We start from the raw sequence: 24,386 nt of genomic DNA, 5'->3' as shown, positions 1-24,386 counted from the left end.
TGTGTTCTGTGCAGCATCAGTTGATTGCAGAGAAGGTTGGTGGTGTTGTTGGTGCAGCTGATGTGCCTGGTGCTGCTGGTGTTTGGGCTGATCATGGTGGGATTCTGAGGACCAAGGTGAGAAAGTATAAAGGGCACCCATGCTGATGGAATAGATGGCAGGTGAAGTAAAGATGACTGAAGCCATCTGACAATGGTGAGAAAGGTAATAAGGTCAGACTGGATGGAGACTTGTGTAAAGACTTGCAGCATGGTGAATCTGTTGTGGAAATGCAGTGAGGAAGTGTTTGTGGCTGAGGGAAAATATCCATGTAAGGTGGGAGCTTTTAATTTAGATTTAAAGCTGTCAACTCAACAGCTGATTCAATGACCACTGAACTCCCAACTCAGCTTGACAGACGTGGTCCATGATCAGCGTGGACCCCATGAACTGCCACGTGCAAAAGGCAAGCTGAAATTAATTCTTAAGTGGCTCTAAACAAGCCAATAATGACCTGAATTGGGTCCCCGCTGCTGCCCGTCGGGTCTGCTTCAGGGCTGACAGACCCGACATCGAGAAAGGTGCATGGTGGCGGGTTCACAGCGGGGTCATGACTTTCCGGGGATAAGAAAAAGCACTTCCCCACCCAAAGCGCCACCGATCACGCCCGCTGACCCCCTCCCTGCCCCCCACAAAATTCCGGCCATTGTCTCTGGTCTTCCCAATATTTAGTTGGAGGATGTTCCTGCTTCTCCAGGACTGGATGTCGGACAAACTGTGTGACACTCAGAGACAGTAGAGGGGTCGAGAGAAGCGCTGGTGGGGTAGAGCTGGGTGACGTCAGGGTACACGTGGAACCTGACATTGTGTTATCAGATGATGTTGCCGAGGGGCAGCAGATAGATAAGAAATAGGAGGGTGCCAAGGATAGATGTTTGGGGTACTAATCGCTGTTGGGATCACAGCAAGTACTAATTTCTTTGAGCTAGTTTGCAGGCATTGATAGTCAATGAGTAAAAGATCTGCCTTCAAATTATGCTGATTACCTGTCTATTTCCATATATCTATCGATATATAACTCTATAACTATCCATCAATCGATACATCTCTTTATCTAGCATCGATATATCTCTATCTATACATTTACCTATCAGTTCAGCTATCTACATCTATCTATCTCTCTCTCATATATTGCAGTTTTACAAAATTCAATTCATGGTACAACTTTAAGTTGGCAAAACAAGCAATCTATGGGGCCCTCTAGCAGCTATGGCTGGATAGCATAACTGATCATGAGTCAAATGAATCCCTGAGTATAATGATTTTGGTCCAGTAAAATATGGTCTTAGATTATTTAACATCGAGTGATGGATTGAACAAGTAGACAATTAGCTAACTAATACGTTTAGTGTGGGTTCTAACATTAAATATTGCTAGTAAAGCTTGGTGTGATATACCATCAGAATTATTTTTTTAGGTAACAGTAACTGCAATTATTTTAACATTATATTTACATGATATCTCTGTCACCAAAATTGCTTTTTGTAGCATCCAAACTGAGACTTTGTGGCCGTGCTGTAGTCAGCCAGTGTCATGTAAAAACATAAATATATTAGTCCAACTAATGAAGTGCTAATTGAGGTATTTTAATGACCTTTTTTAAGTGCTACTAAATTAAACCCATATAAGTGATTAAAATGTAATACAGACAACCTCAAGAAACAAAGATCAATTTTCTAAACAGATTTATTAAAATGTGTTACGAAAATAGCATTTAAGTATAGAAATAATCATAATTGGTTTCTATTCACATAAAATCTCTAGCAATAAATAAAATAGCACATCACAAAATCCTATATTGTAATGAACAATATTTCCACTGTTATACACAGTGCACTCTGGGGGCTGAATTTTCGCCACCATTCTGTGCCGCTTTTATGGCCTACGCTGTTTTTTTTGGAGCAGACTAAAATCTGCAAGTCTCGCCAAAGTTTCCGCGGCATTCCAAACTACTTACGGCCGAATTTGTTTTAGTTCTGCATTTTTTGACTGGCTGCGCCATTTCTGGTCATTTAAGCGAGTTTGGCCAACTAGGACTTTTTTCAAAAACGGAGCAGTGGACCGTTCTTAAAAACCTTACCTGAAGTTAAGAAAGGACACCATTGTTTTACCGGAGCTGAAGACAGGGCACCAGGGCCTGGGATAGCAGCGGAACCAGGGGCGGGGGGGGGGGGGCCTTTTGGCCTGGGATAGCAATGGCACCGGGGGCAGGGAGGCCATCGACACGGGGTAGGAGTGGCACCGGGGCGGGGGGCCTTTTGGCCCGGGATAGGAGCGGTGTATGTTTCACTTCCCAGCCTCAGCCCTTCAGCGAGTCCCTCGTTACCCTGGCAACCGCGGTTTTTGGCGCAGACCTTAAGCTCCACCGACAGTGCTTAAGGACAATCCGCGTGGCGCCGAATTCAAAATTTATTACGGCGAAACTTGCAACTTTTCGGGGGGTCGCAGTCAGCCACTAAAAAAAAAATCGGACGTACCTCGACAACTGCGCCAAAAATCGTCCACGTGGAAAATAGGCCCCTTGAATTGTTGCTAGTTCCCAGCTAACAGATTTCCTGTTAATAACTTAGACAAGAACCACAAAGCACCACTGCTACTTAAAAGCAGACAGAAACAAGACACTATGAAAACCAGACGAAGAAAATGTCACGAGAATTAAACCCTGCAGAAAACTCTTGTACAACTATAGGTTGTGCAGCAACGAGATATACTTGGCCTGCATTACCCACATTTGACATCATTGGTCTTTGACAGAATGGATCACATTTTCCAACTATGTATTAGGATAAAAAAAGAATGGAAAAAAATCCAGGGGGCAGAAATCTCTTCTCTCAAGGCCTGTTACCGACGCAAATTGGCGGCCATACTGCGGAGTGGAGTGGCCGCTGACTTTTGGTGGAATGACCGCTGCTAGCCCGATTGCCCTCCCGAGTTTCCCTGGTGGTGTCCCGATCCCCCACTACCGCTCCGTGACTGCCGATCCGTGGTAAGTGTGTCATCACCGTGCGCACCACGTATCTACCCGCCCCCAACGGCAACATTCCCCTAACTTCGGCCCGTCCGGCGGTGCCAAAACCTGTTTTTCCCCGGTGGTCCAGCGAGGCCGTGGCCTTCTGCAATGGCAGTGCGGCTTCCCTTAAAGGGGAGGGCGCACTGCCGATGCCGCCATGTTTTTTTTTTTGTCGGCTGACTGCCAGGTCGGCCCGACAATTAAGCCCCCCCCCCCCCGGGTTCAGCCGGGCCGCCAACAGGCAGCCTGGCACCCCCTCTCGGGTGCCAGGTCGCTGGCCCGGCCGAAACCCTCCCTGGTGGCCCAGCGGGCCGAAGTTTTGAAATCGCGGAAGCTCTCCCCTTTAAGTGAAGGGGAGAGCCGTGTATACGCGGCGCTGTGATGACGTCATGGCGGTGGTCATTCCGCTCCGCCCCCAACTTCCGCCCCTCAGGTTTTGCCACCTCCCCGTATCTGCCCCTCAAGTGTCGTCACTGCCCCCCGGTTAAGAGCAACTTTCGGAGCCCAGGAAAAGGAAAGAACAAAGAGTGGAATGTTGTTCAAGGGGCGACCTGAACCCCAGCTGCGGCAAAAACCATCGAGACGGGGTGGGAGAGCCCCGTGTCAGGCAGGAGGCAAATTCTAGCCCCTGCTGTTTCTGACTGCTGCAAATCCTTCAGTAAGTTGGTTAATGTGCACGTTCGGAAACAAACTGGTTAGATGGGCTAGCGTCAGTGAATATAAACGTGGCTTGCTTACTATTTTTAACCGTTACATTGCAGGGCTAACGCTGTCACTTCCTGCCCCTGGAGCAAAGCTTTGCCTACTGGTGAATGTATATTGGGAATACGGGTAAAATAGTGGGAGGTTCCTCAATTCTCAACATGAAGCTTGGTTCATTTCTTCCAGGTGAGAAAGTCCCATCCAGTAAAACAATACAGGTACTCATTTCTGGATCTATTATAACCAACGACAAGCGATATCTGGAAGTATGAGAAAATCAGCTGTACTTTGATATCTTACCACGTTCAGCAAATGCGATGGTAAAGGAGCAAAGAAAATTGATTGAGAAAAAACAAACTTGTATTCATAGTGCTTTTCACGAACCTAGGATTTCTCCGAGGGCTTCACAACCAACGTATAATGCCAAAAACTTCTGAATGCCAATCGTCAGGAATGCCCTCCAATAGCTTTCGCTGCTCCAATGGAAGTAGTCCCAGTTTCTCAAGTCTCTTCTTACAACTATAGTTCCTCATCTCTGGTGAATCTACACAGCAGATTATGGAGTTAATACCCTTTCTATAATGGGGCACCCAAAACTGCAAAGTACATTATCTATTGAGCTGAGTTTTCGGTTTTGCCAATTTCGGGGCGAAAACGGGGCGGGAAAGTTACCAGCCGGGAAATGTTTGCGCTCTGGGGAGAAATGTTTGCCACCTGGGCCCCGCACTCATTTTCAGATCTGACAATGTTCAGAGTAAACATAGAAAATTCTTCCTGCATCTAACCTGTCTAAACCCGTCAGAATTTTAAACGTTTCTATGAGATCCCCTCTCATTCTTCTGAACTCCAGTGAATACAAGCCCAGTTGATCCAGTCTTTCTTGATAGGTCAGTCCCGCCATCCCGGGAATCAGTCTGGTGAACCTTCGCTGCACTCCCTCAATGGCAAGAATGTCCTTCCTCAAGTTAGGAGACCAAAACTGTACACAATACTCCAGGTGTGACCTCACCAATGCCCTGTACAACTGTAGTAACACCTCCCTGCCCCTGTACTCAAATCCCCTCGCTATGAAGGCCAACATACCATTTGCTTTCTTAACCGCCTGCTGCACCTGCATGCCAACCTTCAATGACTGATGTACCATGACACCCAGGTCTCGTTACACCTTCCCTTTTTCTAATCTGTCACCACTCAGATAATAGTCTGTCTCTCTGTTTTTACCACCAAAGTGGATAACCTCACATTTCTCCACATTATACTTCATCTGCCATGCATTTGCCCACTCACCTAACCTATCCAAGTCACTCTGCAGCCTCATAGCATCCTCCTCGCAGCTCACATTGCCACCCAACTTAGTGTCATCCGCAAATTTGGAGATACTACATTTAATCCCCTCGTCTAAATCAGTTAAAGGGGAGAGCCACTGCGAGCTCTGCATATTTTTAAGTTAGGTCCACTCGGCTACCAGGGAGAGTTTTGGCCGGGCCAGCGGCCTGGCACCCAAGAGGGTTGTTAGTGGCCCGGCCAAACCTGGGGAACAATGAAAAATAAAATGGTATCGCCAGCAGCGCGCTTCTCCTTTAAGGGCGGCCATGCAGCCAACCAACAAGGACCAACAAGGAGCGCACCGACACAAAAAGCTGTCAGGGGCACCGGCCCCAGGCAGCGTTGCTCCGGCGGGGCAATTCTGCAAAAGTGATATTTTCCACGGGGCAATTTCAGGAAGCAGCCGCAGTGGTCAGTAAGGAGTCGACGGGAAAACGGGAAGAGCGGTCCCCTACACCGCTTCACCCCTGATGACGGGCAGTTTGCAAAATGGAGGCCCCCTCCGCGGAGAATCAGTGGCCATTTTCAGGCGGCCAAAGGCCTTATCGGGAGGGGCAATTTCAGCCCCGAGGTGTTAATTGTTCAGGACTGGGACTGCTAACAATAGGTAATTACATATTTTTCGTGCGGAGTAGCACTGTCGAGTACACAGCAAGAATTTACAGCATAGGATTTATTTTCATACAGTATTTTGCTTTACTTGAAAAAAAGAACTAAAGAATTTTGTAACATAGTAATTTTGCAACAAAAGATTTATACTAAGAATCTTATGAAATTGGAAATATTTTTAACAAAAAACTTGTTCTTTTTAGATCAAAGCTCATGGTTGCCCAACATAGCTTCACCAGACTGATTCCCGGGATGGTGGGACTGACCTATCAAGAAAGACTGGATCAACTGGGCTTGTATTCTCTGGAGTTCAGAAGAATGAGAAGGGATCTCATAGAAACGTTTAAAATTCTGACGGGTTTAGACAGGTTAGATGCAGGAAGAATGTTCCCAATGTTGGGGAAGTCCAGAACCAGGGGTCACAGTCTAAGGATAAGGGGTAAGCCATTTAGGACCGAGCTGAGGAGAAACTTCTTCACCCAGAGAGTGGTGAACCTGTGGAATTCTCTATCACAGAAAGTTGTTGAGGCCAATTCACTAAATATATTCAAAAAGGAGTTAGATGTAGTCCTTACTACTAGGGGGATCAAGGGGTATGGTGAGAAAGCAGGAATGGGGTACTGAAGTTGCATGTTCAGCCATGAACTCATTGAATGGTGGTGCAGGCTAGAAGGGCCGAATGGCCTACTCCTGCACCTATTTTCTATGTTTCTATCAGCGTGACGCAGCACGTCCGCTGCAAGGGCATTGCCACCCCTCAGCTGCAAGTCATCCTGGATTCGAGGGACTGCCTATGATGATGATCCTGAGGAAAAAAAATGTGTAAGTGCCGAATATCGACGGCAACCATGCAGACGAGAAAAACTTTTAAAAACGGAAGGTGCGCCTGATTTCGGGCAGAGGTGAATTTTTACCCCTCCTCTTTCAGAAGAAGTTGATAGGGCCGAAATTCAGGCACGCCAGAAACCTGGTTTCACCGCCGGGAGTGATGCCGCGGACTCTGGATCGATTTGTGGGACTTTGTACTTTTTCTGACGTCGGAACCGAAGTCAGTCATAGTGGGGACGGAAGTGCGGCGGTAAGTAATGCTGAGGGGCAGAAGTTGGGGCAGTGTCGAGTCTCCGCCGCTGCCACTCGGTGGCGGAGCGGTGGTGACATCACGACGAGTGCGCGTCACCATGCTCGCTTCCCTCCGTTAAATGGGGAGAGAATCGGGTGTGTTGCAGCTTCCGCCACTGGGCCGCCAGGGAGGTTTTAGGCCGGGCCTGCAGTCTGGCACCCCAAGAGGGGATGCCAAGCTGCCCACCGGCCGAACCCGAGGGCGATATTTTGCCGGCCGATCGGGAAGCCGGCCAGCAAAAATAAAATGATGGCGGCCACGGCAGTGCGCCCTCCCCTTGCCGGGCCGCACACAGTCAGGAGAAGGTGCACCGACAGAGGAAGCTGTCTGGGGTAACCGTGCAGCGAGGCAACGATTTTTTAACTTGAATTTGGGTTGGAACATTCTGGAGGTGCGGGAGAGCGGCGGTGTGCGTTTTGATGACGCACTTGTGGCGGTCGGCAGCAGCAGGGCAGAAGTGGTGACAGGCCGAAAAATCCCCAACGTGAATTTGGGTCAGGGTGGCTAATGGACTGCAATGCGCTGGCCACTCGATTCCGCAGCAAAACAGCGGAAACGGGCCTTATACGGACTCTGAATTTTGGCCCCGATATCTCAATACTACCAATAACATCGGAACAGGAGTGGTCCATTTAGCCTTTCGAGCCTGTTCCACCATTTAATTAGACCATGGCTGATTTGTGTCTTAAATCCATTTACCCGCCTTGGTTGCATAACCCTTAGTACCCTTGCCTCACAAATCTATCATCTCAGTATTGAAATTTTCAAAAAACGTTTAGCTAGCAACCAAATTATCTGTCACATCACTGTTCTGTCAATCAAAATTGTCTCGTTACTAGGTTATTAAATCTGGCACTATAATTCAGCAGCCACAAATCTCAATGTGTACAAGTGCATTACCACTGTTTTTTTTACATGAATAAACCGTTGATGATACACCATCACTTATACCATATTCTATTCATTCAAAGCCTACTCTGATTAGAAAGTACAGTACATGGTAAAGACTGTCGCATGAAAGTTACAGTATCTACCATCAACAAGAATTTCACTACACTGTCATCTGCAGTGTGCGAGTCTATTCCATAAAAAAAATCTGCCATTCGCAAGTATTTCCTTGAAGGCTTGCTTTGAGGGAATGGGGCTAAGTTGCTGTTGAGACCAAACTCAGTAGTTTTACTTGTGTCCCAAGTTGCTCCTGGAAAGGGGAAGGAGAATTGGTGCAGGGGGTAGGAAAGGTCACAGAACATTCAGCACTCTCTCAGTGACGATAAATATAGACGTGCTCCTGCTGGTTTGGCTTGCTGCTTGTTTATTTACTGTGTATTTCAGCTTTGAATCTGCTGCTGGGACTTTGGAGGATGAAAGCTTCCTGTGTGCATTTTGCTTTGTAGTGCGAATGGGAGGGATCATGTTCATTGGGTTGTCATGGAGAGATTCTATGTGCGCAACTGAGCATCGGCAGGCCAGCAAGGGGTATGTTGTGGCATGCCTCCACGCTGCTCCCTGGGCTGCACGATGGCATTGGAGAGTGACGTCTGCAAGGTCCAGGTCGGTGATTGGAACGTGGGCAGATGCAGCAGGAGTGGCGAGAGACTATGGGGGGATGTGATCAGGGCGCAGGGGAGGCGTGAGTTCAGGGCCCAGGGGCAGCACGGGCCCAGCCCACACTGTGCGACATGTGCGTGCACTAGGTCCGTGCAGCAGAGCTGGTCTCCAGTTGTCTTGGTTAACCCTTGCCACTGGATCAAGACCGAGCTCTGTCAAGCCCGTGTGGTGGCTGGTGTGCAACGGCCACCACACGTTAAAAAAATCCACGCACAGGCATCTTCCACCCTTCAGGATGTAGTTTGGTTTCTTCATTCGAAACACCTGTGAACTCATCCTTCTTTTTTTGGCGTGGAAGCAAGTCATCCTCGTTTCGAGGGACCGCCTATGATGATGATGAGAGGGTATGTACCCCAGGCTTGTTGGCTGCATTGGTGGAGTGTGATTGCTGGAGTGTATACTTTCATCTCTCAGTCTGGCAAGGTTGAAAAGGCGGCTAGAGATCTTAGATGTTTCTATTTTATGACAGGAAATATTAAAACCATGGGATCATGACATTGTTACCACCTTAATGATGCAGTTCCTGTTGGATGGCAAATGTTCTCAAGGTAGCACTGAAGCACTGCACATTGTATTTATTTGTTGACATGGGTTAAAAAGAATTGCTTTGAATGATGTGAAATACAAACCTGAAGCCCTATGAGAAAAATAATAAAGCACAGCAATTAATTGATGTGCTGTAAAATCTGGTATCAGACTTCAGGATTCTGAAACTCACGTGCACTGTTTTATTGCTACAGTTCTAGATCTTAAAAAACAGAAATCTCATTAAAGTATTGATTCCTTAGCTTTTGATGTCCGGATTCAGAAACTGATTTGTCGAGCTGCTATAGTAGATTGATCAATATGATCTGAATTCAGGACATGCTCATAAAATAATCTTACAACTCTAAGACGTAGTTTGCTCCAAATCTGGAGCTAGTAAGACGCAATGGCTTAATTTCTAGTGAATATTAATCTAATTTTGCAAACGTAGCAACAACTATTGCACATCACAAAACATTACAGTATTTAAAAATCTATTTTCTTTTTTGGCTTCCTAGAGCTCGCCATCAAGTTAGATTTTGCACAGTAAATGTAAACTAAATGGAACAGAACACCAACCCAAAAATACAGACACATTAAGTGAAACAACATTTGCAGCAAGAATATTGCACCAATCTTGGGTTATAGTTCTACTGTAAAGGCTCTATATAAACACAAGTTGGTGTTATAGTAAAGTTGATCTCTTATTATTCCAGACCGAAGCCCTCTGCATTTGAAATAGCAATTGTTAGCTTCTGTTTGAGTTCTTTCTTATTCTTGTATGGAGGCAGGCAGAGTTGATTGAAACAGGTGTGGGCAACTGGCAACCTGTGGGACCAGAAAGGTGACCTTTAGAAAGGCTTGTTCACACACTGCTTAAACATCAACCTTTCCTCATCCTTACTACTCAAGAATCTGATCTGCGCTTAGCATGGTTTATAAAAGTACATACAAAACAAGACATGTTCATAGGTATACTGTCATTTGATTCACAACTAATACCCTTTCTTTGGGTGTATTTTTTTTTATTCGTTCCTGGGATGTGGGCCTCGTTGGCAAGGCCAGCATTTTTTGCCATTCCCTAATTGCCCTTGAGAAGGTGATAGTGAGCTGCCTTCTTGAACCGTTGCAGTCCATGTGGTGAAGTTACTCCCACCGTGCTGTTAGTAAGGCAGTTCCAGGATTTTGACCGAGCGATGATGAAGGAACGGCGATATATTTCCAAGTCAGGATGGTGTGTGACTTGGAGGGGAATGTGGAGGTGATGGTACTCCCATGTGCTTGCTGCCCTTGTCCTTTGAGGAAATCAGGGGTTTGGAGATGCTGTCAAAACATTACAAGTTGGGCAATGTGATTTCAGCTTTGTACTGGCCCTAAACTGGTAGTGTAAATTTAGAGTTAGGGGTCTCCTGGAGGAACTAGTTCCACATCATTTCACTTTGACACCTTATGCAATGTCAAACCTGATTTGCAAAGTGCACAGTGGGTATACACTTGATTTAAATTAATTGCTATCTTTTGGGAGACAACTGTGCCTATTGATGCATCTAAACATGCACAGACACAGGAGGTCTTTCCCAAGTTCTACCTCGGTAGCAGCCAAGTAACATGAACAGGATTCAGCCTGGCTGGAACCCAATCATCATCATAGGCAGTCCCTCAAAATCAAGGAAGACTTGCTTTCACTCTAAAAGTGAGTTCTCAGGTGACGGTACAGTCCAATACGGGAATTACAGTCTCTGTCACAGGTGGGACAGACAGTGGTTGAGGGAAAGGGTGGGTGGGGAGTCTGGTTTGCCGCACGCTCCTTCCGCTGCCTGCGTTTGATTTCTGCGTGCTCCCGGCGATGAGACTCGAGGTGCTCAGCACCCTCCCAGATGTTCTTCCTCCACTTAGGGCGGTCTTTGGCCAGGAACTCCCAGGTGTCGATGGGGATGTTGCATTTTATCAAGGAGGCTTTGTGGGTGTCTTTGAAACGTTTCCTCTGCCCACCTGGGGCTCGCTTGTCGTGTAGGAGTTCCAAGTAGAGTGCTTGCTTTGGGAGTCTCGTGTCGGGCATGCGGACAATGTGGCCCACCCAGCGGAGCTGGTCGAGTGTGGTCAGTGCTTCGATGCTGGGGATGTTGGCCTGGTCGAGGACACTGACGTTGGTGCGTCTGTCCTCTCAGGGGATTTGCAGGATCTTGCAGAGACATCGTTGGTGGTATTTCTCCAGCGATTGTAGCAACTGCAGCTACAAGTATCAGATCATTAGTGTAAATACACCCTTAAGTTTGTAGTTGCAAGATATCATTACCAAGAATTGTACCAAATTAACAAAATCAGTATAAACTTGTCTTTTAAAAAATTGGTTTAGTAACTAAAGACTGATAGTACTTCAAAAAAGTTTCAGCAATTTTTCTGATGATCTTTTTGTGACTATATAGAATCCACAGCTCCGTAGGATACTAGATCGACAAACATAGAATGATTCAAAAGCTGGAAATATGGTCCTGACCTATCAATATAGAACATAACTACTTTTGACCAAGTAGAAGATAATCTTGGAGCAATGACTGCACAGGAGTAAGGTACAGAGTTTTAACTTAAGCAACAAACTCAGATGAAATCAGTCGTCAAGAGTGAAGACTAAAACCCAAAACAATGCTACAGGCATTGTGATTTGTTATTTTATACAACAGATACCGTAGAATTTTTGCATTTTGTAAGAGAACAACATTTCCATTATAATTGTAACGTGAATTACTACTTTAAAAGACTTGTTTTCTTTGTTTGGGAAGCTAAGGGAGAAGTGCTGTATTTTATTTGACTGTATTTGATCATTCTGACTCCATTCAGCATTAAAGGTATCCCATTTCAGGGCACTTTGGGCCTTAACCATTTCAGATGGAAAAAACAATTAGGGGAATCGCATCTTTGTGTCTATGCTACACTGCTTTGTGTGTCATGTTTCATGCTTTCTGCAATACATAAAAACATAAGAAATAGGAGCAGGAGTAGGCCATTCAGCTCTTCGAGCCTGCTCTGCCATTCAATAAAATCATGGCTGATCTTCTACCTCAACTCCAATTGTCCGCCCTCCACATTACACTAAGTGGCTATTTTCTTGGGTAATCCTTGCCACTGGACCAAGGCCTAGCTCTGTCAAGTCCGTGTGGTGGCTGGTGTGCAACGGTCACCAGACGTTAAAAAAATCTACGCACAGGTATCTTCCACCCTTCAGGAATGAGTCCGGACCTGGAATTTTAGGTCCATCATTGAAACACCTGTGAACTTTTTTGACATGGAAGCAAGCCATCCTCAATTCGAGGGACTGCCTATGATGATGATTGTCAGAGGCTGCAATCAAAGAAAGCGCTGTTTTCTTAATTAGCTTTTATAAATGTCATCTTTTGGTGGACTGGTGATGGAACCTGCACCTCAACTGTTGGGCCCACATTCCTTACACCTGAAGTCTATTAGGAGCTGTGTTTCCCAGTCGTCTAAACAATGTCATAAGTAATGGTGTTGTTTCTGAGATCAAAGTGTAGGGAAGAATGCAACAAGTGGCAATTGCAATAATGAAGGCACCTTACCAATCAGTGGGCACATCAACCTTCGTGATTTTAAAACTAAGATCGGCAAGTCCTCCCACTGGAACTCGATCGCTTCCTGTAGTAAAATGTAGAAGCTGTTTCTGGAGATCAAGACTGAATCCTAAAACCACATCCCAGAAGTACCTACCGAGGAAGGATGGGAGTATTAAATATACAATATGATTTATACAGGGAATATATATTCATAATCTATTAGGCTAAGGATTCATTCACACTACAACTGTAACATTAGCATGAAGTGGTTTTGCTTTGCATCAGCACTGCAGTTATAGTGCAAGTGCAGACTGAATATGGAGCCAGGGCCAACCTGGTGCCAGTCAGGTGCAGAGCAAGACTCCCAGAAAAAAGGTTGCTATCTGAGCACAAGTGTTGTCTGCAGTATTGCAAAATCCTGCAAATCCCTTGGCAGGACAGGTGTTCTCTCTCAGGCCAACATCCTCAGCATCGAGGCACCGAGCGCGCTCAATCAGCTCCGAAGGACGGGCCACATTGTCCGCATGCCTGATACAAGACTCCCGAAACAAGCGGTCTACTCCGAGCTCCGTCAGGGCAGGCGAGTCCCAGGAGGACAGAGAAAATGCTTCAAAGCCTCCTTGAAAAAATGTAACATTCCCACCGACTCTTGGGACTCCCCGGCCCACTACCGCTCAAAGTGGAGGAGAAGCATTCGAGAAGGCGGCGAACACTTTGAGTCTCTTCGTCGGGAGCATGTGGAAGCCAAGTACAAACAATGGAAGGAGCGTACGACAAACCAAGCACCCTGCCCACTCGTCCCTTCAACCACCAGCTGCCCCAACTGTGGCAGGGTCTATAGATCCCATAGGACTCATTAGTCACCTTGGAACTCATATTAGTGTGGAAGCAAGTCATCCTCAACTGCGGGGGACTGCCCAAGAAGAAGTATCGGCAGTCATTGGTGCCTGTCCAAAGCATTCTGCAAGGTTTAGCGGCAGCTCTGGAGGAGTCCACTACCCATGTCTGTACAGGCCTGTTGGATCTGTAGTTCACCGTGGATCTACGAGCAATTACAGGGAGCAGCCAGTAGCAGCCTCCTGTAAATGCTCACATGACTAATATGGAAGCCTTGGGCCCAAATGTACAGCAAACTCTCGTATTGAGCTCCTACATGCTTGGAATGAGCTTGAGACATAAAAGTTTAGGGCTGTAGTGACTGTTAATGCCCCAGACAATGTTGTCCCTGTGGTGGAATTTGGCTGCAGCTCGGATTCCAGCAGATGTCATAACTCTGTCACTGAGCCCCTGGTCGATTGGAGCATGTGACGGTAGTTTTCCTCATAAACCGCAAGGTAGATGTGCCTACTTCTATAGACAAAGTTACATGGGTAAGAGCTGTAGTGTATGGAGAAAGAGCCAGACTGGACACTGCGAGCTCACAGTAAAGTGCGACCTCAGTCTTTTATTGCAGGTCTCCAGAGTGCCTCTCCAACCTGTGAGGCCTCCTTAAATACCGTGTTCCCAAGGGATTATGGGATCCCTTGGGACTCCGAGGGATGAGCCCTCTGGTGGCTGTACAGAGTAAATACAAGTCCACATATATAACAAGAGCAGTCTGCCATGGGTGCAATCAAACCTGCTTAGCCTCCCTCTTTCATTTGCCTCAAAGATGTGCCTTAGCCACAAATGAAAAGAAGCAACTGTACTGCAGCTGTGGAACATTTTCAATTTCTCACACCAACAATGCAGTGATCTCTGTGTGAGAGTGGCAAGGTTGTAGCAACTCGGTTCAGACTGCTCAAAAAGTAATTTTACATAGGACCTTGCAGCCAGATAGAGGAGACTTCCATCCCATCTGTCAGAGCTTGGTTGCGACTGAGTTACCAGAGGTGAAAGAAAGAATGATGATACTGAAAAATCCAGTCATATCTCTGTCAGGTAACTACATGTAAATAAAGATCAGTACATGTTAATCATCTTGGTCTTAATCTCTAGAACCTACTCTCCATACCCTTCTGCCTCTCCACCTTAAAAATCCTTCCTTCCATTTGACTGAACCATCTCTCCTAACTCTCCCCGTGCTGATCAGCATCCATTTGCCCCCGTGTGAAACACCTTGTGTGGTTTCTACAGTAAAGGCACTGCGAAAATGTAAGTTGTTACGCACCGAGGCACAGAAGTAGTCATTATCCCACTGGTCTCGCTCCTCCTTGTTGTGTCTAATAACCCTTGCTATTACACTTTCAGCTGTAAAATTAGCCCAGCCACAACCCACTAATTTGACGGCTCCGCAAAACAGTTAAAACCAGTCACTAAATCCTCATCAAATTGCACCAAGCTCCTCCGAACTGCAGAAATAAAAGCAAGTACACAAACTCTATAATAAAGTTGTAAGCACAGTCCCACTGATTATAACATGGCTTTAAACTGAACAATAAATCCACACTGACTTCACAAACAAGAATCCGGATAGCATTCCATTGTCTGTCTGGTCTTTGAGTGCATTCATTTCAGTAAGAAGTTGGTTGTGTTAACTTAATCCTTCCTTATAGAAGGAATACTACTCTATAACTTTATTAAACTAAGTCGCATGGATAAGCACTGCTCTCAGTTTAATATGTAAACTAAATAACAGAAGTTAAGAGTCAGAGGATAGAGCGATGAAAATAACAGATTTAAGGACAAGCAAGAATAGAAAGAAATACGTGCATTTATGTAGTACCTTTCACGGCCTCAGGATACCCAAAATGTCAAGTAAGTACTTTTGAAGTGTAGTCCCTGTTGTTATGTAGGAATTGCGGCAACCAGCAAGGTCCCACAAACAATAATGAGATAATGACTAGATAATCTGTTTTATTGATTTTGGTTGAGGGATGAATATTGGCCAGGATACCGGTGGAGAATTCCCTTGTTCTTCTTTGAAATAGTGCCATGGGATCTTACACGTCCACGTGAGAGGGTAGACGGCACCTCGGTTTAACGTCTCATCTGAAGGACGGCACCTCCGACAGAGTAGCACTTCCTTAGTACTGCATTGCAATGCCAGCCTAGCATTTGTGCTCCAGTCTCTGGAGTGGGGCTTGAAGCCACACCATCTGACTCAGGGGCGAGGGTGCTATCACTGAGCCACGACTGACCCCTCTGGAAATCGATGTCCTGAATGTCATGCGTGAATAGTATACACTACAAGACAGCATCAACACTATTTTTGTATTTTCAATATAAAAGTTTAAACGTGCAACACCAGTTCTATATAGTACACCTTTATATAATGAGGTAATTTTATTCTGATTTCAAGAAAATCAGACTCCAGGTCCTGTATAAAACTGACATCATTACAAAGACAGAGCTCAGGTAATTATGAACAGAATAATGGGATTGGTTACCGTATCGTGAGGTCTATCTTGGAGTAACCCTCATACTGTGCGATCTTCTGCAACGTGCAAATGTCCAGCTCAGGGCTCCCACACACAAGAATTTCCACTTCTTCTGGGAGAAGTAGCTGTGGAAGAACCAATCTCTCATTTCCATTTATTCTGCACACTTGGAAACCCAAATGAACTTTTCACTCACATGTTAATGTCAAAGAAATCAATCACATTCATACTATGAAATGTAAAAGTATAAGATATTCACTGTATTCCCTAAGAGCTTTCCTGGTTAAATAAATCTGACTGGAAGAACATGAGGTTAAGAACACCATCTCATATGGATATTATTTGATACTACTACATTAGCACATTAAAGCTTTTTTCCCGCCTGGTAAGTACATAAGGTGTCTTTATACTATTAAAAAAAAAAATAGATACATTTATTTTACAAAATGATCAGCCAATAAAAATACTAATGACTATTTGCGGTTTTCCCCAGATATCAAGCACTGTTTCCAGGACGAGAGAGTGGGTAAGACTCCTTGTTCTAGGCTCTAATACAGCTCTGCAATTATCCACATGGAGATACACAACAGTGACCTTGGTTGACATCCTCTCCATAGCTCCCTCTGGAGAAGTATTTCACCTTGCCTCCAGTCACTATGGCATGGCCAATGTCAAGAACTTGAAATGTCAGGAGCTCTGGGCAAACACTATATACTACCATTCTGCAGACGGTATGCAACTCGGCCATTTAAAATGCCCTACATTTTAAAAAAATTGTAAAATTATTTTAACATCTTGAAATATTGAATTGGTTGATAAGATGTTATGCTTGAATTGTGTTTTGATCTGCACAGATTTTATAACATAAAGGTAAGTGGATAGAATCTACATTTTGATATGTGATCTCGCTTGTTTACTAAGAAAATACTGCTTTCCCATTGGCAGGGTAGAAGTTGGGATGGGGTGGAAGCAACCCTAGGAGTCTTCAATATCAACTCCAGACCACATAAAATTTCATGGCTTCAGGTCAAATAAGTCCAAGGAAACCTTCTGGGGTTTGTCACTTACTGCCCCCATCTCAGATGGCCAATCAATAGTCCTCTTATGTTGAATATCATTTGGAGATAGCAGTGAGGGAAACAAGGAGACAGAATGTAATCTTGGTTGGAGATTTCATTGTGCATCACCACAATTGGCTCACCAGGACTATCAACGACTGAGCTGGCCAAGTTCTGAAAATTATGCCTGTGTCAGGTAGTAAACCCAACATGAAAAAGTAAGCCACTAGATCTGATGTGATTGTTCATAAAGTCATTTGTAGGAGGGGCCACTGTACACTCTTTGTGACGGCAAGGTCAGAATGAGGTGCAGTGTAGTATGACCACTGTGCTAAGTGGGACAGAGAAAGGACAGATCTAGCAGCTAGAAACTGGGCACTCATAGAAACATAGAAACATAGAAAATAGGTGCAGGAGTAGGCCATTCGGACCTTCGAGCCTGCACCGCCATTCAATAAGATCATGGCTGATCATTCCTTCAGTACCCCTTTCTTGCTTTCTCTCCATACCCCTTGATCCCCTTAACCGTAAGGGCCATATCTAACTCCCTCTTGAATATATCCAATGAACTGGCATCAACAACTCTCTGCAGCAGGAAATTCCACAGGTCAACAACTCTCTGGGTGAAGAAGTTTCTCCTCATCTCAGTCCTAAATGGCCTACCCCTTATCCTAAGACTATGTCCCCTGGTTCTGGATTTCCTCAACATCGAGAACATTCTTCCCGCATCTAACCTGTCCAGTCCCATCAGAATCTTATATGTTTCTATCAGATCCACTCTCATCCTTCTAAACACCAGTGATTAAAGGCCCAGTTGATCCAGTCTCTCCTCATAGGACAGCCCAGCCATCCCTGGAACCATGAGGCACTCTGAACCTTCAGCAGCAACAGAATTGTACACAATCATAATACATAACCTAAAGTCCTGACACATTCCTCACTCCTCTGCGATATCAAGCTGGGAGACCAACCCTGGCTCAATGGTGAGTGTAGAAGGGTGTTCCAGGAGCAGCAGCAGACGTACCCGAGAATGAGGCGTCAACCTATTGAAGCTACATCAGAGCTACCTGCATGCCAAACACCAAAGTGGCAGATAATAGACAAAGAGCTAAGCAGTCCTACAAACAACGGATCGGAGAACATCTCAGCAGCCCCATCACATCTAGTGGAGAATGGTGATAGGCAAACTGGGAATTAATGGGAGGAGGATGCCTCTATGAATATTCCCATCCTCAACCATGCAAGTCAAGTGACAAGCATTTACAAGGATCTTCAGCCAAAAGTGCCAAGTGGACAATTCTGCTTGGTCTCCATCCGTCGTCCCCACCATCATTGTTGCCAATATGCAGCCAATTCGGTTTACTCCATGACATTAAGAAGCGACTGAATGCACTGGCATAGTGGAGGCTATGAGTCCTGCCAAAAACCCAGCCATAGTGTTGAAGACCTACACATAAAAACTAGCTACCAACTCTGAGCTAAATTATTCCAATGCAGCTGTAACACTGACAACTATCCAACAATGTGAAAATTGTGCAGATATGTTGTATCCACAAAAAGCAGGATGAATCTCACCTGGCCAATTAACCTTTCAGGCTCCTACCAAATATTAGCAAGGAGATGGAAGGAGTGATTTAGTGATACCTATTCACCAGTAAGCTGTTTGCCCAAAACATCAATTCTCGTTCCACCAGAAATGCTTGGCTTCAGCCATCAGCACAGCCTCGATCCAGGAATGGATACAAGACTGAATGCTAGAGGAGAGGTGAGTGTAACTACCCTTGACATCAAGGCAGCATTTGACCAAGTACAGCACCAAGGAACTCTACTCCAATTGCAGGTAATATGGAAAACCCTCCTCAACAAAAGCAAAATACTGCGGATGCTGGAATCTGAAATAAAAACAGAAAATGCTGGAAATCTCAGTGGGTTAGGCAGAAGCTCCAATGGCATTATTCACACCCAATCTGGACTAACCTTTTCTAACTTCTGCCATTACCATTTCAATTTGGCCCAGCATGCCTTTTGCCTCTCTAATCTCTCCTGCCTTCCACCCTATCACAGACCTTCCCCTTTGTTCTTTCTTCCCCTCCCCCTTTCAGTGCTCCTGAAGAATGTTCTTTTTGAACATTTTCCAGTTCTGACGAAAGGTCATTGACCTGAAATCACGGTCGGCTGCTTCCCGCGAGCGATCGGGTAAAAAACTTTAAAAAGATGCGCACTTACCTGAAGCTGCTGTGCCCACGCGAGTTCCCGGTCCTGAGGCCGCCACTGACTGCACGTCACAGAGCGGGCACGTCAGGACATATGCACGGCTGCAGCTGCAGTCACATGGCTCTGGGCAGCCAATCAGGTAAAGTATGTTTTCATTCATAATAATGGGAACTCCGGAAGTTGGAGTTCCCAATATTATGAATGAGAAACCCTCCCCCCAAAACACTAATAAAAAATAGAAAAAATACACAACATATTTAACATTAATTTAATTAAAAGTTATTTATGTATTCTTAAAAATATATATTTTTCCAAATTTTTTTAAAGTTTTTAAAATTATGCTTTTAAAATAAATTTAAAAATTTAGGCTATGCGCCTGCTTTTATCAGGCGCAAGAGTTTTCAGGACATTTGCTGGGCAAGGGATGGGTCAATACTGCAATCTTGCCCATGCCAATGTCCTGGTTGCCGAGATATGGAAGATCTGTTAAGCTCCAGCTTGACAGATCGCAAAAGCTGGTTTTCAGCGCATGTACGGACACACACACACTCAGTATGGACCCGGGAGTCTGGAATTTCTGCCCCGTTAACTCTGTTTTTCTCTCCACAGATGCTGCCTGGTCCACTGAGATTTCCAGCATTTTCTGTTTTTATTATGGAAAACCCTCCAGTAGTTGTTGGAGTTCAATCATTTCAGCCACAGGATATTACTAGAAGAGTTCCTCAGTGCAGTGCCTTTGTCCTAGCCATCTTCAGTTGCTTCCATGCATTTCCTTCCATTTGAAGGTCAGGAATGGGATGGTTCACCTTCCCATATAGGTAACCCCAGCCTATAACTAATACTAGAGTTAATACTATCTTCCCTAACTTTACAAAGTACTTATGTAAAGGGATGGCCTTTAAGGGGCAGAAACACAAGTAAGCTGGGAGTAAGAGAGACTAAAAATATGGCATAGGGTAGATGTACATTCAGGGCACACATCGAGGATAATGGGAGAAATACCATCAAGATTGGAGTCCAGACAGCAGGAACAGACCTCACAGAGATAGAGCTTGAGATCAACCATGGTAGTCAAACTGAGTGGAGCAACAGCGAGAGGTTCTTAACCAAGATCAAGATTAGAGTTGGAGAAAAGTGAGCCAACAAATCTTCTTTCTTTTTAGAAGAGCTAGCAACTGCACCACCAATACAAGAATGGATGGAAGTGGGAGGAAACACAGAAGTATGGGACCAAAATGAATGGCGGCTCAGGGACAAGGAGGTAGCAATTAATGTTCCTTTTTGAGTAAAGGTACATTTAACAGCTCTAATAGTGGATGTACATAAGTTATGAGCAGAGATAAAGTTGGGTAGGGATGCTTTCAGCTGATCCAACATATTTGGCAGAACTTTTACAACAGACAACAGAACAACAGTGTGCTTTAACCAAAATGTAACGCTTGATGTGACAGAACAGCACTAGTAAAACCTTCAGTACCAGCTGGCATAGTATCGGTTACTTCACTGGCACAGACAGAAAGGTCAGCAGAGTGAAAGCAGCAAAAAGAACCAAGTAAAGGCAGCAAAAAAATTTTAAACATCATCCCAGTTGGCTAACTTAGTGCTTTTATATATTTATTCTCAGGAGGTTGGCATCACTTGCAAGACTGGCATCTATTGTCTATCCTTAATTTCCCTTGAGAAGATAGGCAGCCATCTACTTGAACCTCTGCAGTCCGTGTGAAGGTGCTCCCATAACACTACTAGGTAGGGAACGTCAGGAATTTGACCTGAGAGCAATGAACAAACATTGGTGTCTGTCCAAGTCAGGATGGTGTGATTTCTAGGAGAACTTGAAGGTGATGGTGTTCCCATGCCTTCTAGGTGGTGGCAGTCGGGAGGAGCTGTCGAACATTCAAACAAGATGAGACTAATTTACAAAGTGTGATTTGTTGCTGGGTATTCTGTAAGCGATGAGTACATTTCAGTAGAGCTTAACAGTGAGGATGCAGGAAAAGTGGAAGAGTTAAATTACTGGGATGATCAAGGACTATGGCTAGGTTGATTGACACTTTGTTTAGGTCATTCAGGATAGCAAAGGCACTGGCATCTGTACTGATTTAATTAGCATAAAAGGAGTGGTGAAGGCACTATTAACGGTGAACACTGAAGTTGCCTAGATTGCTTGTTTCAGCAGAGGGGATGTTATAGCTGATGGGTGCCATTTAGTACACCACAAAGTTGAAAAGCTCTGGGGTATGTTCAGCCCTTTGTGTAAAGTTGAAGTAAAATTCTTGCACTAAACGGGGAGTGGAAGGTTTATAATGGTACTTCAGTGAAACTGTTTAAACTGAGGAGGGGTATAATGGTAATCCTGTAAAATAACTTAAAAAAAACATTTTACATAGAAGAGAATTTACCTCCGAGAGAGCTATGAAGGTTAGAAGAGTGATAAAGGACACAGATGAATTTAGTGAGGTGAGGGAGAGATATTTTTAACCACCGGAGATCGAAGTCAGATGACTCAATTGCATTAGCTGAAGCAGCAAGGGTATAACAACAAGTATAACCACACACAGCAATAACAACCTCAAATGAGGATAATTATTCCTCATTGCTACCTAGGAGGGACTATACGGTACTTCATGCAATTTAAAGAATACTGGGATGTTTCTGTGAAGTAGGAAGCCACCTTGCAAAACTAATAATCAGTTTCTATCCTAGTTTAATTTCAATACTGTATTAAAAAATGTAACTATATAGTATTTAGCCAATGAAATATGTGGCAGAAGCATCATAGAATGCAACGGCCTGGAATTTCCTTGCACTTAATGCATTTATGTCAGTTTCTGCACAGATGTTGCCGACGAGAACTTGAGCCCACCCTATGTTGATGTTGTCCATCATACCTATCAGCTTGATGCTGACAGCGAAACAGCTCCACCTTTCTATATGATCTTCAAAGACCTCCTACAATTTTTACTGGGCTTTCAGGAATCTCTCCAATTCCCTCCTCTGAATGGGTCCCCAGTGCTCCTGGAAGAGTGTCATGTGACCGTTTGGTTACATGAAAGGTGTGATAGAAGTTCCGGTTGTTATTACATAAGAACATAAGAACATAAGAATTAGGAACAGGAGTAGGCCATCTAGCCCCTCGAGCCTGCTCCGCCATTCAACAAGATCATGGCTGATCTGGCCGTGAACTCAGCTCCACTTACCCGCCCGCTCCCCATAACCCTTAATTCCCTTATTGGTTAAAAATCTATCTATCTGTGATTTGAATACATCCAATGAGCTAGCCTCAACTGCTTCCTTGGGCAGAGAATTCCACAGATTCACAACCCTCTGGGAGAAGAAATTCCTTCTCAACTCGGTTTTAAATTGGCTCCCCCGTCTTTTGAGGCTGTGCCCCCTAGTTCTAGTCTCCCCGACCAGTGGAAACAACCTCTGTGCCTCTATCTTGTCTATCTCTTTCATTATTTTAAATGTTTCTATTAGATCACCCCTCATCCTTTTGAACTCCAACGAGTAAAGACCCAGTCTATTCAATCTATCATCATAAGGTAACCCCCTCATCTCCGGAATCAGCCTAGTAAATCATCTCTGTACCCCCTCCAAAGCTAGTATATCCTTCCTTAAGTAAGGTGACCAAAACTGCATGTAGTACTCCAGGTGCGGCCTCACCAATACCCTGTATAGTTGCAGCAGAACCTCCCTGCTTTTGTATTCCATTCCTCTCGCAATGAAAGCCAACATTCCATTCGCCTTCCTGATTACCTGCTGCACCTGCAAACTAACTTTTTGGGATTCATGCACAAGGACCCCCAGGTCCCTCTGCACCGCAGCATGTTGTAATTTCTCCCCATTCAAATAATATTCCCTTTTACTGTTTTTTTTTTCCAAGGTGGATGACCTCACATTTTCCGACATTGTATTCCATCTGCCAAACCTTAGCCCATTCTCTTAGCCTATCTAAATATCTTTGCAGCCTCTCTGTATCCTCTACACAACCCGCTTTCCCACTAATCTTTATGTCATCTGCAAATTTTGTTACACTACACTCTGTCCCCTCTTCCAGGTCATCTATGTATATTGTAAACAGTTGTGGTCCCAGTACTGATCCCTGTGGCACACCACTAACCACCAATTTCCAACCCGAAAAGGACCCATTTATCCCGGACTCTCTGCTTTCTGTTAGCCAGCCAATTCTCTATCCATGCTAATACATTTCCTCTGACTCCGCGTACCTTTATCTTCTGCAGTAACCTTTTGTGTGGCACCTTATCGAATGCCTTTTGGAAATCTAAATACACCACATCCATCGGTACACCTCTATCCACCATGCTCGTTATATCCTCAAAGAATTCCAGTAAATTAGTTAAACATGATTTCCCCTTCATGAATCCATGTTGTGTCTGCTTGATTGCACTATACCTATCTAGATGTCCCGCTATTTCTTCCTTAATGATAGCTTCAAGCATTTTCCCCACTACAGATGTTAAACTAACCTGCCTTTTGTCTGCCCCCTTTTTTAAACAGAGGCGTTACATTAGCTGCTCTCCAATCCGCTGGTACCTCCCCAGAGTCCAGAGAATTTTGGTAGATTATAACGAATGCATCTGCTATAACTTCCGCCATCTCTTTTAATACCCTGGGATGCATTTCATCAGGACCAGGGGACTTGTCTACCTTGAGTCCCATTAGCCTGTCCAGCACTACCCCCCTAGTGATAGTGATTGTCTCAAGGTCCTCCCTTCCCACATTCCCGTGACCAGCAATTTCTGGCATGGATTCTGTGTCTTCCACTGAGAAGACCGAAGCAAAATAATTGTTTAAGGTCTCAGCCATTTCCACATTTCCCATTATTAAATCCCCCTTCTCAACTTCTAAGGGACCAACATTTACTTTAGTCACTCTCTTCTGTTTTATATATCTGTAAAAGCTTTTACAATCCGTTTTTATGTTTTGCGCAAGTTTACTTTCGTAATCTATCTTTCCTTTCTTTATTGCTTTCTTAGTCATTCTTTGCTGTCGTTTAAAATTTTGCCAATCTTCTAGTTTCCCACTAACCTTGGCCACCTTATACGTACAAGAGGTATAAGATTTCTGGAGTAATCCATCAAAAACCATTTTCATTTAGGCATACTTGCTTTCTATTTCAAAATACATTTGGTAATACTCGGGCTCTTTTTGTGACCGTCAAGGCAAGGGATATCAGCAGCAGGGCAATGGATTATTTTCCATCTCAGGCAAGCATCTTCAGCATTA

The 24,386-nt window shown here is 44.6% G+C and overlaps 1 protein-coding gene across 1 annotated transcript in view; it reads right to left on the bottom strand.

The window, feature by feature from the left end:
* Positions 1–9,646: 9,646 nt before the first annotated feature.
* hectd2 (HECT domain containing 2) overlaps positions 9,647–24,386 on the bottom strand; it is a 113,812-nt gene continuing 99,072 nt past the window's right edge. Inside the window, exons 18-20 of the mRNA XM_070875103.1 lie at positions 15,877–15,992; positions 12,515–12,658; positions 9,647–9,767 (exon numbers count right to left, since the gene is read on the bottom strand). Of these exons, the coding sequence (XP_070731204.1) occupies positions 9,647–9,767; positions 12,515–12,658; positions 15,877–15,992 (381 nt within the window). The remainder of the gene's footprint in view (positions 9,768–12,514; positions 12,659–15,876; positions 15,993–24,386) is intronic.

This window comes from Pristiophorus japonicus, chromosome 3 (genome assembly GCF_044704955.1).
Source record: "Pristiophorus japonicus isolate sPriJap1 chromosome 3, sPriJap1.hap1, whole genome shotgun sequence".
In the NCBI taxonomy this organism is placed as follows: domain Eukaryota; kingdom Metazoa; phylum Chordata; class Chondrichthyes; family Pristiophoridae; genus Pristiophorus; species Pristiophorus japonicus.
Note: the sequence above shows the minus strand (reverse complement) of the source record. Positions and strands in the feature narration are given on the sequence as shown.